Source organism: Myotis daubentonii, chromosome 5, assembly GCF_963259705.1.
Source record: "Myotis daubentonii chromosome 5, mMyoDau2.1, whole genome shotgun sequence".
Classification (NCBI taxonomy): domain Eukaryota; kingdom Metazoa; phylum Chordata; class Mammalia; order Chiroptera; family Vespertilionidae; genus Myotis; species Myotis daubentonii.
In genome coordinates, this window is record NC_081844.1 from 53,264,874 (window position 1) to 53,279,992 (window position 15,119).

At 47.5% G+C, this 15,119-nt stretch overlaps 1 protein-coding gene across 1 annotated transcript; it reads left to right on the plus strand.

The window, feature by feature from the left end:
* Positions 1-3,361: 3,361 nt before the first annotated feature.
* Positions 3,362-11,648, plus strand: SFRP2 (secreted frizzled related protein 2). Its single transcript, XM_059697794.1, has 3 exons — positions 3,362-4,151; positions 6,301-6,381; positions 10,480-11,648. Exons 1-3 carry the CDS (start codon positions 3,653-3,655, stop codon positions 10,782-10,784), a joined length of 885 nt encoding a protein of 294 aa, XP_059553777.1. The 5' UTR covers positions 3,362-3,652; the 3' UTR covers positions 10,785-11,648.
* The last annotated feature ends 3,471 nt before the right edge of the window (positions 11,649-15,119 follow it).

Below are 15,119 nucleotides of genomic sequence, written 5' to 3' on the forward strand. Positions count from 1 at the left end.
TTAATTACAAGTTCATTTCTTCTCTGCCGTGGGTCAAAGTTCTCCAATTGAGTTCTGGTCAAACTTAACAAGGTTTACAGTGTCTACAAAATACTATGCGTAGCAAGAATGGCCATTTAGTAACGGGCCAGACCTTGTCCTATCTAACACAGGGAAACACAATCTTTCCGACAGAAAGGAAGGGTAGGTCAGGGTTGCAGTTATTTGGGAGCTAAGAAACTTGTTTCCACTTCGAAGCTCGTGCTGGACTTTGAGAATTAGGAAGCCTACATATTACACTTGTTCTCCCCCTTTTTGCTTGCATTTCCTCTCCGATATGAGTCCATATGCCTTAACTTTGCTCTTCCCCAGCGGAAGCGAGAGGCTGCGTTTCCTGGGCTCTCGGTGGACAAAGCAGACACAGGGGTCTGAGACCCTCCCGCAGAGCAGAGCCTCTGAGAATGAGAGCCAGCGTCCTGCCGGTCCAGAAACGAAAGCAGAGCAGCGGGGCCAAATCCGAAACACGGATTGTCGAGGCTCTTCTTCAGGCCTGCAGCATTTGGGTGGGCTGCTCACTGGGTGCGTGGCGAGGCTGGATGCGGGGAGGGGCGAGTAGCAATCCCATCACCAGGAACCCATGGGCAGGCAGCCCTTTAAGTAGGCTGCCCAGAGGAATTGCCACCCACCACCACTTACCCTGGATTTTTCGTGAATAGTTTCCTTCCTAAAACCAGCAAGTACTAAATGGACCGGAGGTAGAGGGTCGGGGGTGGAAGTGGGGGTGAGCCGTGACTCGGTTTGTAAAAGCAAAAGCCTTCGGTGGTTTTTGATAAGTGGCAAGGACCTACGAAGACCCGAAGACCCGTAGGCTGAGGCCCTAGGCCTGAGGGCCAACCCAGAGCGCAGCTGAGTTAGGGTGAAGGCGCCGCGGCCTGGCTGCACACACGTGGGCGCGTCACTCTGCGGTTGCACAGCGACCCCGGCTGGGGAGGCGCGCCGCGAGTCACCATGCATCCGCTTTCGTGCGCTTTTCACAAGGTCCACGCTTGAGCTCCAGTTTCCATGGGAGGTTATTCTCCTGTCCCCCTCAATCAGCTCGTCCCCCTCAATCAACTCGTACCCCTCAATCAACTCGTACCGCGGTCGCGCCTGGCACGTGGACATGCGCTTACCTGGGCGCGAACGAGCGGGCAAGGAAAGGGAGTGGGCTGCGACGCAAAGTGGCTAAGATGATGCAGCCTGTGCAGGATGAGTGGAGGCTGGGTTACGCGGGTAAGAGTAGGGCCGCGGGCCCCGGAACCTGGCGGGTCAGAACCGGACAGTAGGCGCGGCGGCGATGGACACCCCACTGCGGCTCCCGGCTCCCCCTGGCGGCCAGCGGGACCGCGCGGACTCCCCAAACAATGCCGCGGGGCGCCTGGGCCCGCGCTGTTCCGGGGTGTGCGGAGGTGCCCGCTTTAAAAAAGCCAAGCCGCTCTGGGCTCCTATAGCTCCGCGCTAGGGGGTCTGAGGGGCCAGGGCGACCCCAGAAGAAAGCGTTGGGGCCGGAGCGGTGGCGGCGAGAGAGCCTTCATTCCACGCCTGGGCTCAAGTTCCAGAATCTCTCCCAGCTCTGGCTCTGATTAGCTATTTGTTTCTAAATGTTTTTCCTTTCGTTTGGGGTTTATTTTCAAAATAGTGTGTCTTGGGAGCGGGGCTTTTCGTCCTCTTGGGGTTTTATTTAGAAACGAAAAGGCCTACGACCAACTCGGCAGAAGAGCCGCCCTTTGCAGCCACCCCGGCCATTCCCTCACAGGAGAAAAGATGGGAGCTGGACTTTTGGATGTGGGGGGACTCCGATTCTGGTCCAGAAGGTGCTCTCCCTCCAGACGGCGACTTTCCCGAGTAGGTAACAGAATGAGCTCTCACCACCCACACATTATCCCCCTCCACTAAACAGTGGGACCACAAAGACAGCAGGACGACTCGGGGTCGCCTGGCCAATACATCTGTCAGGAAGGAGGGAAGTAAGGGGCCTGCGGACACGGCCAGTTGACGGCTCCCAGTGGGCGGAAAGTAAGATCGCGCGCGCGCGCCTTACCTATGAAAGAACTTTGGCGGGCTCGCTCTTCCAGGATTATCTCTTTGGATCTGCACCGCCCACCCGCTTGGGAGACTGAGAGGGAGGAGACGACCTGCCCCTAGGAAAGACTTGGGGCGATTCCGGGAAAGGAGGCCCCCACCACACACCTTCCCTCTGCTGGGACCCCAGTTCCAGTGTCCAACTGTGAACTTACCATTTGCAGTCCAGGAAGGGAGAGGCAGGCCTGTTTGTTCACCTCTGCACACGAGCCACCCCACTGGCATATGCTGGGTAGTTGAGTCAATTCTGCAAGGCCACGACTAGCACTCGGGGGTCGCTAGACAGGGCTCCTCCCCCGGCTCCCCTTCTTTCCCAGCCTGCCCCCCTGGCACATTTTCTGCCAGTCCCTTGTGCCCAGCACTGGCCCTTACAAACCGCGCCCGGAGGCCCACCCTCTGGTTCTCCCGAGCTCCCCCGCTCCAAGGCCTGTGTGTGCTAGGATCCCTGATGCCTTCGAACTTGAGTCCTCTCAGTCCTCCCAGTCCCTTAAGGAAGGATGGCAGGCCTTCTCCCAAGCCGGGGAATGGTGGGCCGCGGTGTGTGATTCAAAGGAGACTCTGCAGAGGCGTTCCCACAACAGCAAAATCTCGACTGACCCCAACAAAATAACCACCCCAGCGTTTTCTTTTCCAGGTCAAAGTTTTTGCTCCTACAACTTTATTGGTAATCCTGATTGTTAAAAGGTCAGGGAGGGGCACACGTACGGGGTGGGCCGGGTTGGTAACTGTGTCGGCCTGGGGCGGACAGGTCCCAGGTGCAAGCTGAAGGCACAAAGACCCGGATGCCTGCGGGCTGGCGCCGGGAGATGCAGTTCCCCCGGGAAGCCCGGGTCAGAACAGAAACTTCAGGATGGGGGTCAAACAAACCCTGGTCGGGGCCTCGCGAGGGAGGGTGGGGAGACAGCATCCTCCGAGGAGGGGGGTTGAGTGCATTTCCGCCGGGACCTGGAGGCAAGGCCGCCCATCGAGTCCCCGGGGTCCCCCGATCTCTCGCAGCCCGCGCCCCGCACGCTCACTGTTGGGGCGCAGCTGCCAGGCTGGTCTATTTGTTTGCGGTAAGCAATCCGTGAGCGCGCGCTCGGCCGCGCCTTTAGGCGGTTGTGGGGGCAGCCAGAATTTCCTTCCAGGGAGCGCAAGAGGGGCATTCTCAAAGGAAAACCCAGACCAAGTGAGTAGTGACCAACCCTCCTCAGATTACTCTCCGCTGGCTCCTCCCTTGCTCCCCCCCGCCTCCAGATTTGCATTAAAAAGGCCAAGAAAACTCTGGCTGGGCCCCAGCAGTCGCACACACTGCTCCCCCGGGTCGGAGCCCCCGGAGCTGAGCCCGGACTTGCAGCACGAAGCCGAGCGGAGAGGTCCTCGCCCGCGCAGTCCTGCCCACGCCCGGCCTCTGCGCGCTCCAGCCGGCCCGCCGCCCACTTTCCAGGCACCGGAGCCGCGCCGAGCGAGCGGGCGAGCAGCGGGCCCGGGACCCGCTCCGGCCGCGGCCGCCTCGCGCTTCCCCCGCTCCGCTCCGCTCCGCTCCTCCCGCCCCCGGGGTCGCGCGCCCACGATGCCGCAGGGCCCCGGCTCGCTGCTGCTGCTGGTGCTCGCCTCGCACTGCTGCTGGGGCACGGCGCGCGGGCTGTTCTTCGGGCAGCCCGACTTCTCCTACAAGCGCAGCAACTGCAAGCCCATCCCGGCCAACCTGCAGCTGTGCCACGGCATCGAGTACCAGAACATGCGGCTGCCCAACCTGCTGGGCCACGAGACCATGAAGGAGGTGCTGGAGCAGGCGGGCGCCTGGATCCCCCTGGTCATGAAGCAGTGCCACCCGGACACCAAGAAGTTCCTGTGCTCGCTCTTTGCCCCGGTGTGCCTCGATGACCTGGACGAAATCATCCAGCCCTGCCACTCGCTCTGTGTGCAGGTGAAGGACCGCTGCGCCCCGGTCATGTCCGCCTTCGGCTTCCCCTGGCCCGACATGCTCGAGTGTGATCGGTTCCCCCAGGACAACGACCTCTGCATCCCCCTCGCTAGCAGCGACCACCTCCTGCCGGCCACCGAAGAGGGTAAGCCTTCCCCTTTATTCCCTCCCTCTGAGCTTTTCTAAGACTTTTCCGGAGGAAATTCCGAGGTCCCCGCCCCACATCCCGATGTGTCCCCTCCTGCAGTGCCAGGGACTAGCGGGGCGCACGCTCTCCTTGCCATGGTGTGTCATTGTGACAAATTTTAGATACACACACACACACACACACACACACACACACACACACACACGCCTCTTATTCTCCTCCCGAGTTATTCCAGTTATACCTTTCTCAGGGACAGTTAAAAAAGAAAAGAAAATGTATCACCGAACGGCATCTTTTCCTTATGATATAAAATTGTTTTTGCATCCAGGAGTGGAGGGCTTGGAAGTGGTTGTGTGTGGAGGAGCTGGTGAGCATCTGGCTCTGCCTGTTGAAAACTGAGCATTGGTTACAACTGCTCAGGTGTCTAAGGAAAGGGGCATAAAGGGAATCTCAAAGGAATCATTTTCTATCACAAATCAGCTTTTATCTTAGGAGTGGTTTTAATTAGCCATGCAAAAAAGGAGTTTCCCAAGTTTTTAGAAAACAGGGGGAGTTCCTGTGCAAAACCCATCAAAGCAATGAAAACCTCATGGGCTCTTGATAGTCTTCCTGAAAGCAAAACATACACAGTGAGTCTGCGCTGACTTAGGTCCCCCCTGGGAGGGAAAGGGGGCTTCCAATCCCTCTCAGGGCTCCAGCAGCATCCCCCTTTCAATCTCTAATTGTTTTCCTACAGCCATCATTAGTTAAAGAAAACGCAAAGTTGCTCAGCAATCTTTCCTGGCAGGCACCATGAGTGTGCAGTCATCTTATTGGTTAGATTTCTAATTTATTGCAAATGTTTGGCATATTTCAAACATTTGTCCAACATACACCACAGACCGACCAATACAGGTTAGTAACATTTTATGTACATTCCCAGAGCTCCTAATTGGAAATGTTTCATTTTGTTTGAGTGAGGGGAGGTTAAGGGCAGTTTTATGTGTGTCGCTTTTGTTTATTTCTTTCCACTATCAGCACCAACATTATACACTACCTTTCTCCCAAAGCCACTTTCTCTCTTCAAAATAAACGTTTAGAGGTCTTCAAAATGGGCTCTGCCATTTTTCTAATTTGATAAATAACTGTTCTGTCGTGAATCACATAAAGTTTTCTTTCTATGAACATTCAATTTCATAGTAATGAAAATCAAATTTCACCTAAGTTTTAAAGACAGAACATTTATAAATGGAGAAATGTTCTTTCGTTTCTCCTTCTTTTTTTTTTTTTCCTTTTCCCAGGAAATCAAACAGTTTTAGAAGAGCCTTCAGGAGGCTCTCTGATCTTTGTGCTCCTGCGCATTCCTAGGTGGGGTCAGACCCCAGAGGCAGTTGGCTTCAATGCTGGTAAGCTTCAGGAAAAGCTGCTTCCTAGTTTCCTTGGCCGGTTTTTGTTTTATGAGTTTGTTTTTGAGAATTTGAAACAAACAAAGAGGAGCAAGAAGAACCTTCCCCAAGGGACAAAGATAAAAATGAAATAAATGTTGCTCAACTGGAGCACAAACCTGGCAGGAAGCTCCAGGTGACATAGAACCGGTTAGAGCAGGCTGTTGTGCTTCCCAGGGTGTTTCCACGGTGGGAAAGAGCCCCTGGGTGACCCTTACCCCACTAGCCACCTTCGCCTGTGCAGTCTTCAAAATATCTTGAAACGCCTCTCCTGAGACATAGAGCTCTACCACGGAGCCCAGCAGAGACCCGGTTGCACTGGTGTCCTGCAGCTGAAAAAGACAATCTTTTGGCCATCGTTTGTGGTTCGTTTCCCAAAAATCTCTCAAGAGTCTTCTGGTGCTTTCTCCTCAGAGAGGCTTTGGGAACAACTTTTTCAGAGACTGGGTTTGTCCCAGCGGTGGGGAGGAAGAACTAAAAAGCCTGCACACTCTGCCCCAAGCGCCCTTTTTCTTTGGGATTCACCATGTATTAAACGGAGCACATGGGCATTTTTGTCCATCAAAAAATGGGAGGCATGGAGACTTGCTTAGGAACGAACGCCTGATCCTTCTTTTTTAAAGGAGACAGAAGCTGGGGTCCCGCCACCCTTGCCTGGGTTGTTTACAAACGCCACCTGCTGTTCCCTTTTAAGCAAACTTACTCAATTTTCACCTTTCTAGCTCCAAAGGTCTGTGAAGCCTGCAAAAATAAAAACGAGGATGACAACGACATCATGGAAACTCTTTGTAAAAATGATTTTGGTAAGTAATACACCACCACCAACAAAACATTCAAAAGTTTTATTTACCAGTAAAACTTAAGGTGCAAATCATGAAGATGTAAAATACCAACACCGTCCGTGCACCTTTCCTAAAATCATCTAACTTGGCTCTAGCCTAGTTTCCTCCCTATGTAAAAATCTTATAATGAGTTGTATCTTTTCAGATGAGTTTTATTGTTCTGCTAAGCAATAATCAATTAATGAGAATTATTCAGATTATTAATTTTCAGTGGCATATTGTCATTTCACTTGGGCTTTTTCTTGCCAACAAGCCTTATCCTGGGCCATGGGGTCTTTCCGACACTTGACATGTGCATCAGGGATGGGAACATGTAAATATTAGCCCCAGCCACACACATTGAAGGCATTAAGTTGGCCACAAATACAAATTTAGTCCAGCGCCAAACTAAAATAATTCTTATTTTATTCATAACCATCAGTGACTATATCCAAGACACTGGCTAATAATTGGAGGAGGGATTCCTTAAATTTTAAAAAAAAGAAATAAAGCTCAGGAATTTACTAGGCAAGAAACATGAATGATCCCTGAGGACATGGTGCTTGGGGACAATAAATAATGTGTGATATGTTACTCAAGTTCCATAGAGTGTAAATCACTACCCTTAAGAGAATATTAAAAGAGGGAAGAGAGTTGGACACCATCCACACAGGACTCAATCAGCACCTTATCTGCTGTCCTCAGGCCTCCAGGGTGAGGGAGGAGCCCAGCTAGACACAGGGTCAATGCCAAATTCAAAGTTGGGACTGGCCAAGAACTTCACTCAAACGCCTGAGGCAATCTAGCTTTCATCCCAGTCCCAAAGCAGGCACCTTTTGATGTGTTTAAGTAGTTGGTGCCCCTTAGAAGCATTCATTGAGGCAGAAGGCTAAACTTACTGGTGAACAGATGTGATCCCTGCTCTATCAAACAATAGTGGCCTCTAACAGGTCTGTATTACTAATTCTACATCCTCAACAAAGTACTTGAGACTGAGAGAAGTCACTCCAGCTCCCACTGTTGAGAATTGCCCTCCCAGAAATCTCAGGTTTGGTCGGGTCCCTGAAACTCTGAGATACTCCTAACCTTGCTCCTTATAACCCCAAGTCTCTCCCAGGAAGTGTCCTGGGTTTACCCTTAGCTGAGAACAACCAGAGACACAGCTTTAGGAGAAGAGCCCCATGCCAAGGAAGGGACAAAGAAAGGAGGCAACTCTGTCCCGACCAGTCCTCCCCCTCAGCAAGAGCCACAGGTGGGATGGTCATGTGTCATATGTCTATATTCAAATATATACAGCTCTCAAGGCCTGGCATGTGGGCGGCAGCAATCCCAAATCTCCAGGCTCTTATCAACACAGTTCCTAGCTTTACGCTACCAGATATGATTAAGGGCAAGAGAGGAAAATATAATTTTAATAATATATATATTAAAACTTACATAAAACATCTTCTTCTGACAGCTATGTCCTTTGCACTAAATTTAATCCAGATCTCCCTCCTGACTTCCATGAAAATGTTGGTTATATTATGGGGCTCCAAAACAGTCAATTTAGGAGACACACATACATATACACACACACACAAGACCTTCCTAAGGATGCACTGTCAAGATTGGGCCAAAAAAATGAGGGGTGTGGGGAATTAGTGCTAGTGTTCTCTCTCCTTAGAGGAAAAAGCCTTTCAAGACAACATAGAAATCATTACATTTAAAGTGCCACACATGTAGATACCTCACAAGCTTTGTTTTCTATTTCCCCACATTCATTTTGTCCCAAAAGGCTAATGAACCTACCCTACAGGAAGTACATTCTATACCCCTGGTTTATAAGCAGCATTCTCTATCGCCTCTGTACTTTGGGGAAGTAATAGAATGGTAGAAGGAACAAGCATAAAAATCTGATGTATTTAACATCACACCCTTTCCCCATTGCACACCTGAAGTGCAGGGGAAATGCAGAAAAATGGTCTCCCACCCTACTACAGAGCTGAAGGTACTGGTGAAGAAAGAAAGGCCCAACCAACTGCTTTTGCATACAACCTATTGTTGAATCAGATGGTGATGATCACATCCCGTATCCCCGTTCTCATCTTCCAGGGCAGGAAATGTGATTCTGGGACTTTAATTCCCTATATTTGGTCCCAGATGAAAATCCAGGTAGGAAGGGCCTAATGTTTCCCCGGGGTAATCTCTTGCAATGTTGGCTATTTTAAAGCTAGAGAAGCATGAGTGATGAATGTTCCCTCTGGGTCAAAGTGATGATTTTTTTTTAATGTTTGGAGCTCAAGAATGTTAAATTTGACCAGGCGAAATTCACACATGCTCTATCTGTACTATAGACGAGGCTCCCAGGCAACAGTTAATCACTGCTCTCACCACACCTCATACAGGGGCCACAGGAACATGTGACTTATTTCATGATATACGTCTCATAAACCCTGAGAACTCAGTGGTATGGTTCAGATGTGTATCAGACAAAAACATGGTTGACTAAGTCATCGTATCCTTGATTTACCTGGCTGAGCTTTGGTCATTTTCCAGTTGCAAAAAAAAAAAAAATCTTAGTCAAATTATCTTTCTGAGATAGAAAGAAACCGCCAAAGCAGTGATGCTCATATACACACAATACTCTTCTTCTATTACTGATTTCAACGATGACTCAAACGCTGTCAAAGTCAGGACGGTAGACTTGTACATATCTAAACGGAACAGTTGTCAATGGCACCAAGGGTCTTAGGACACATTCAGTTGGGTGAGTTAATGCTCCAACCAGGGCAAGAAACTGGAAGTTGCCTTATGAGACCACACTGGTGTTATAGGAGGTTTGGGAACCGGCATTCTCAAAACTCGACTCAGCCAGGGCACTACCTAACTGGGTGACCTTGTGTAAGTCACTACATTTCTCTGGAATGCAGCTTCTTCGTGTGCCAGCAAGAGATTTTTAACTGGATGATTTCTTCCAACCTTAAAATTCTGTCCTTTCTCTGCCTTCATGGATTCTTGAAATGTATTTCCACCATGTATGTCTGCAGGGTTTTCTGTCCCAAAGCATGCTGTTTATGACTATAAAATGTGTCTTTTATGTAAACCACTTACTTTTGGTCTTAGCATTCTAATGAGTCCAATATCCATTTTGGAAACAGTACATACATGATCTGTAAACGCCCTGGCCTTGGACAGGCAAATGATAGCATATGAGGATGAGGTCTTCAGAAAAACACTTTTACAGCTAAACATGTGCTCTTAAAAAGAGACTTGGATATTTTTCTCCGAGTTACTTTACCAAATCAAATGCAGCTGTGAGATCATCTCTCCTTCCCCTTAGTCTATTCTTTAGAAAACAATGATTGTGTGATATAATTTCCTTACAGGTTTGTCCAAAAACCTATCCGCCCTAATTAATTGAGTTTAAAGTTTACAGCCACAGAAGATCACATTTCACCTAAGAGTCAGGCATTTCTTTTCATGCTGACATTTCCAACAGGGGAAGTCCTTTGTTGAGAGCAGAGCACAAACCACGTGTGACCTACACACAAACACTAGTCGGGCTAGGAAAGTAATTGAGTCTCACAGAAGGAGTTTTGATTTGAAACAAAGTACAAGGCAAACCCTTTGAGGCATATATATATATATATATATATATATATATATATATATATATATATACACTTTATTGATTTCAGAGAGGAAGGGAGAGAGATAGAGAGATAGAAACATCAATGATGAGAGAGAATCATTGATTGGCTGCCTCTTGCACTTCCCCTTCTGGGGGGGATCAATCCCGCAACCAGGCATGTGCACTTGGCCAGAATCAAACCTAGGACCCTTTAGTCCACAGGCTAACACCCTATCCACTGAGCCAAACCGACTAGGGCCTTTTGAGGTTTTGGAAATGGAGCACCTGCTGCCCCCAGCTCCCACCCCCCTTCGCACAGCCCCTGACAATCCCTCAGCTCGAGGAAGCTCTTCCTCCATCCCCCACTCCTGGTCACACCAACAAGCAGTAGAATGGGGAGAGGGGAGCTCCCAATCTATCCTGTATTCCCTCATTATAACTGGAGTGATTCCATCCCCTCTTGGTAGCACTGAAAATAAAAGTCAAGGAGATAACCTACATCAACAGAGATACGAAAATCATCCTGGAGACCAAGAGCAAGACCATTTACAAGCTGAACGGGGTGTCCGAAAGGGACCTGAAGAAGTCGGTGCTGTGGCTCAAAGACAGCTTGCAGTGCACCTGCGAGGAGATGAATGACATCAATGCGCCCTACCTGGTCATGGGACAGAAACTGGGCGGGGAGCTGGTGATCACCTCCGTGAAGCGGTGGCAGAAGGGGCAGAGAGAGTTCAAGCGCATCTCCCGCAGCATCCGCAAGCTGCAGTGCTAGTTGGGGTGTCCGGTTTGCTTCCGACAGGCCAGCCCCAGGGCTCGGCTGACCACACCCACCCGGGGGCCTCAGCTCTCCTGTCCCAAGCACAGTCCCTGCAGCTCCGGCCCCAGCCTGGAGCAGCATCCCTACCTTTTGCACATTTGCACCCCCAGCATTTCCTGAGTTATAAGGCCCTTAGAGGCCTCAGGAATGGATACCTATTTTCACATAAAGGAAAACCCACCCGAGTATTGTAGAAATATTCAAAGTAATAAAACCATGCATATTTTTATGAAGTTTTAAAATAGCTCACTTTAAAGCTAGTTTTGAGTAGATGCAACTGTGACTTGGGTCTGATTCTCATTTTTTCCAGTTTGGGTCACCTGATTTTCACTTTCTGCTGAGGTTGCCATAACATACAAATAACTTCATTTTGGTCTGTGGCCCAAAGTGTTGTGGGTCACAAACCAGGTTGAGATAAAGCTGGCTGTTATCTCAACATCTCTCAGCTCCGGCCTGAGGCCTAAGACTCAGCACCTAAGTGGTGTAACCATTCACTTCTCATTTTACACCCTCGTGAACTTAACTGCAGCATACATTGCATTTCCAGGTAGAGTACTTCCATTTATAAAAAGCACACTAACCATCATAGCACGATTTCTTCCAATAAAGGGCACAGCAGACACATTTTGTAATTGACCTGAGTTCTTTAAGCTTTGTTTAAAACATTTTTTCTTATTGTTGCAAATGAAACCATTGTAGCTTACCTGTAATATAATAGTAGTTGACCTGAAAAAGTTGTAAAAATATTGCTTTAACCAACATTGTAAATATTTCAGATAAACATTATATTCTTGTATATAAACTTTACACCCTGTTCTACCTACTTGTCGTGGTCTTTTTAGTAGAAGGAGTTGTATAAGAGTGGTCGCCTCCTTTCTCCTGAGATCCAGCCTTCCCACAGTTTGAAGTATCTGTCTCCTTTTTTTTTAATATTTTTTATTGATTTTTTACAGAGAGGAAGGGAGAGGGATAGAGCGTTAGAAACATCGATGAGAGAGAAACATCGATCAGCTGCCTCCTGCACACTCCCTGCTGGGGATGTGCCTGCAACCAAGGTACATGTCCTTGACCGGAATCGAACCTGGGACCCTTGAGTCCGCAGGCCGATGCTCTATCCACTGAGCCAAACCGGTTTGGGCTGAAGTATCTGTCTCTTAAGTGACACAGAAAGTGTCTCCCCGTGGTGGCACTGGGCTCCTGCCTGAGCCTCACATCTCATCTGTACAGATTTTTACACTGGACCCTGCAGGGAGGCAGAGATTGGCAGCCTCTGCAGAGAACTCTCCTGCTCTCGCCCCTTCTCAGCAGTTCAGCTGCAGCCCTGTGTCAACACTGCTCTAAATCCAAAGGTTCATGGCCTCTACTGTTGCCCTTTCCGTTTCCAGAGATTTTCATAATGAAAAAGAGTAACCATGGCAACAATGGTTAGTTCCTTCCCCACTTTAACTCTCAGATAAAGAGCCATGATTTGAAGTGCCCATTGCAAGATGGGGTAAGGAGGGGGTGGTGAAAAACTAACATTAAAAGGGCAGCCTGGCCAGTGTTGCTCAGTAGCTGAGTATCAACCTATAAACCTGGAGGTCACATGTCCGGATTGTGTGCTTGAGCCCCAGTAGGAGGCGTGCAGGAAGCAGCCAGTCAGTGATTCTCATCATTGATGTTTCTATCTTCCTCTCTGAAATCAATAAAAATATTTTTTTTAAAAAAGGACAGACATCCATAAAATGCCCATCCAAATACTTCATTATTTGGGAACCTCCAGAGAAATTCTATTAAATACGTGAGGAGACAGGCTCCTAAGGGTTGGAGAGCATGGCTCAGAGGGGCAGAACTGAAACTCGGGCCTTTCAAAGGACAAGTTCTATCTTCTATTCTACCTGGAAGTGGATTTTAGAAACGTGGCGGCACTCACTTATTCAACAAGTATTTACTGGGCATCTGCTATGTGCCTGGCCCTGTTCTAAGTGCCAGGGATACTTACTTTAATCCTTGTTCTTATAGAGTTTACATGAGGGAGAGAAAGAACATAAGTAATCATGATTACAATTATATACCTGTAATTGCTAATTATATGAAGTATAAGTATAGGCAATGACAGCAAGAATATCCCAGAAAATCTGCAATTTTTAGTGGTCTTCATGTGAAGCCTTTATCTGATGGCATGTTATCAATTTACTTTAAAAGTTTCCTGAACATATACATCCGTGACCTCTCTACAGCTCTTCAAGTTCTTCTGGCACCAAAAATCAATACCATAGCCCATAGCCTGGGCTGCACCATTTTATTAGCCCCTTTCATTTTTCTCTGGCTCGCCACTTGACTCTGTTTCTCATCTGAGTCCACAAACTCAAGACACAACCCTCCCTCTTCCTACAAGGCACATATGGACCAGACTAGAGAGGGGAGACACTCATGGAGCAAGGCCAGCTCATTTCAAACATTTAGAACAGGAAACTAGGGACACTGGAAAAGGCAAAAGAGAAAGAGAAGATAAACTACAAAAGAAAGGAAACAATAAACCAAGGATTTAGAGATTAGAAGGGGGAAAATATGTACAATGCATCAACTGAAAATCTACTGAAAAGAGACGATTTGGAAGAAACTGACCTATCTGCTCCTTTCCCAAACAAGCCAAAGTGACATGCCCATATAATGGGATGCAAAACTTTCAGCTGTGGAGAGCAAGCCCATGCCAGGCAGAGCCTCCTTCAACCAGGTGTTCAGGAGTTAGCAGTTGAGACATCCCTCCAGTATCTGCCTCCTGCCATATGTGCCTCCCTTTGGACTTTCCAGTCGCATCTTTGACAAGGCTAGGAGACAATGAGGCAAGCGTGGGGAAAGCAGCTAGGTTTTTGTTTAATTTTTCACATTGTTTTATCGTTTTGTTTTGCACGATGATTCAAATATATAATGCTCATTTATTCTTGGATTAATCATGATTGTATTCTTATTTATATTTGCAACTATCAGATTTCTCCTGCAGGCAGATGAAAACCTGAATGTCATTCATTACTAGAGAAAGGAAGCAAGTAATCAGAAGACATGGGGTTTCTGAGTTTCCTAACATGATTTTTGACCTGTTAATAAATTGCTAAAATGCCCCAAATAGGGGATCAGCCTAAACAGAAACGTTAAAAGATATGAAAACTACATATCTACTATGCATGTAATTCCTCTTCCTTTTCCTAAATAACTTGAGAAATGAGTTTTTGTATAAGAACAAATCTATAAGAGTTTTTGGGGGTCAGCATTTCCTAAGTGTACAAAGAGCAGAGGCTCTGTGTACGTGCACAAGTCAGCATACTGAAATTCACAGGGTTGAAAAGGATCCATTTCGTCTAATAGTGCTCTCCATTTGTCACTGTCTCTTCTCTCATCAAATGATAGCTAGCCTGGATTTTTTAGCTTTTAACTCTTCTTTACAATATTCTTGATGGAGGGAGGGGGTCACCATGAAAAGCAAATCCAGTCATATGTACCCCTTTGTGCAGTCACTGCATCTGCATGGTGGAATAATGTGCTTTGAAACACCTTTGAAACACACTATACAAGTACAAACTAACTCATTAACTCAGCAAAGATTTACTGAGCACCAACTATCGTCATTGATGTATTTATTCAGTAATCTGTATAGAGTGCTTACCCTTAGTGATGAGGTCCCAACAATGACCAATACATAGCTACTCTCAAGAACCTCACAGTATCAGGCAGGAGTGGGGAACCTTTTTTCTGCCAAGGGCTATTTGGATATTTATAACATCATTTGCAGGCTATACAAAATTATCAACTTAAAAATTAGCCTGCTCTATTTGGTCAAACATTGAATTAACTCATCCCTAATGCCTTGGCAGGGCCAACAAATTATTTCATGGGCCTTACACATAAGGCCTATGGCCTGCAGGTGGGACATTCCCCACCCATGGAGTGTGACCTAGGCATTAGCAAACAATAGTAACTGAGATCCACATTTCTCCAGACACACAGTCTTCCTGGGCTACATTTGTTCTTCTGAGTATAAGTAAGTTCACATTAAAATAATACTAAAATCAAAATCTCCAGGTCCAGAAAATTTTACTGGAGAGTTTTACCAAAGATTTAGAGAAGAATTAATGCCAGTTTTACATCATCTCTTCCAGAAAATAGAAGGAGAAAGGATGCTTCCCAATATAAGGCTAGTATTGCCTTAATACCAAAATCAGGCAAAGATAGCGCACACAAAAAGAGAAAAATATAGACCAACATCTCTCGTGAACTTAGGCACAAAAATGCTTAACAAAATATTAGCATACT

Excerpts from the sequence above, each read along its gene's own strand:
- SFRP2 (XM_059697794.1), top strand. The coding sequence starts at position 3,653 with ATGCCGCAGGGCCCCGGCTCGCTGCTGCTGCTGGTGCTCGCCTCGCAC. Across the intron at positions 4,152-6,300 it reads CCTGCCGGCCACCGAAGAGG|CTCCAAAGGTCTGTGAAGCC; the intron begins GTAAGCCTTCCC and ends TCACCTTTCTAG. Across the intron at positions 6,382-10,479 it reads TCTTTGTAAAAATGATTTTG|CACTGAAAATAAAAGTCAAG; the intron begins GTAAGTAATACA and ends CCCTCTTGGTAG.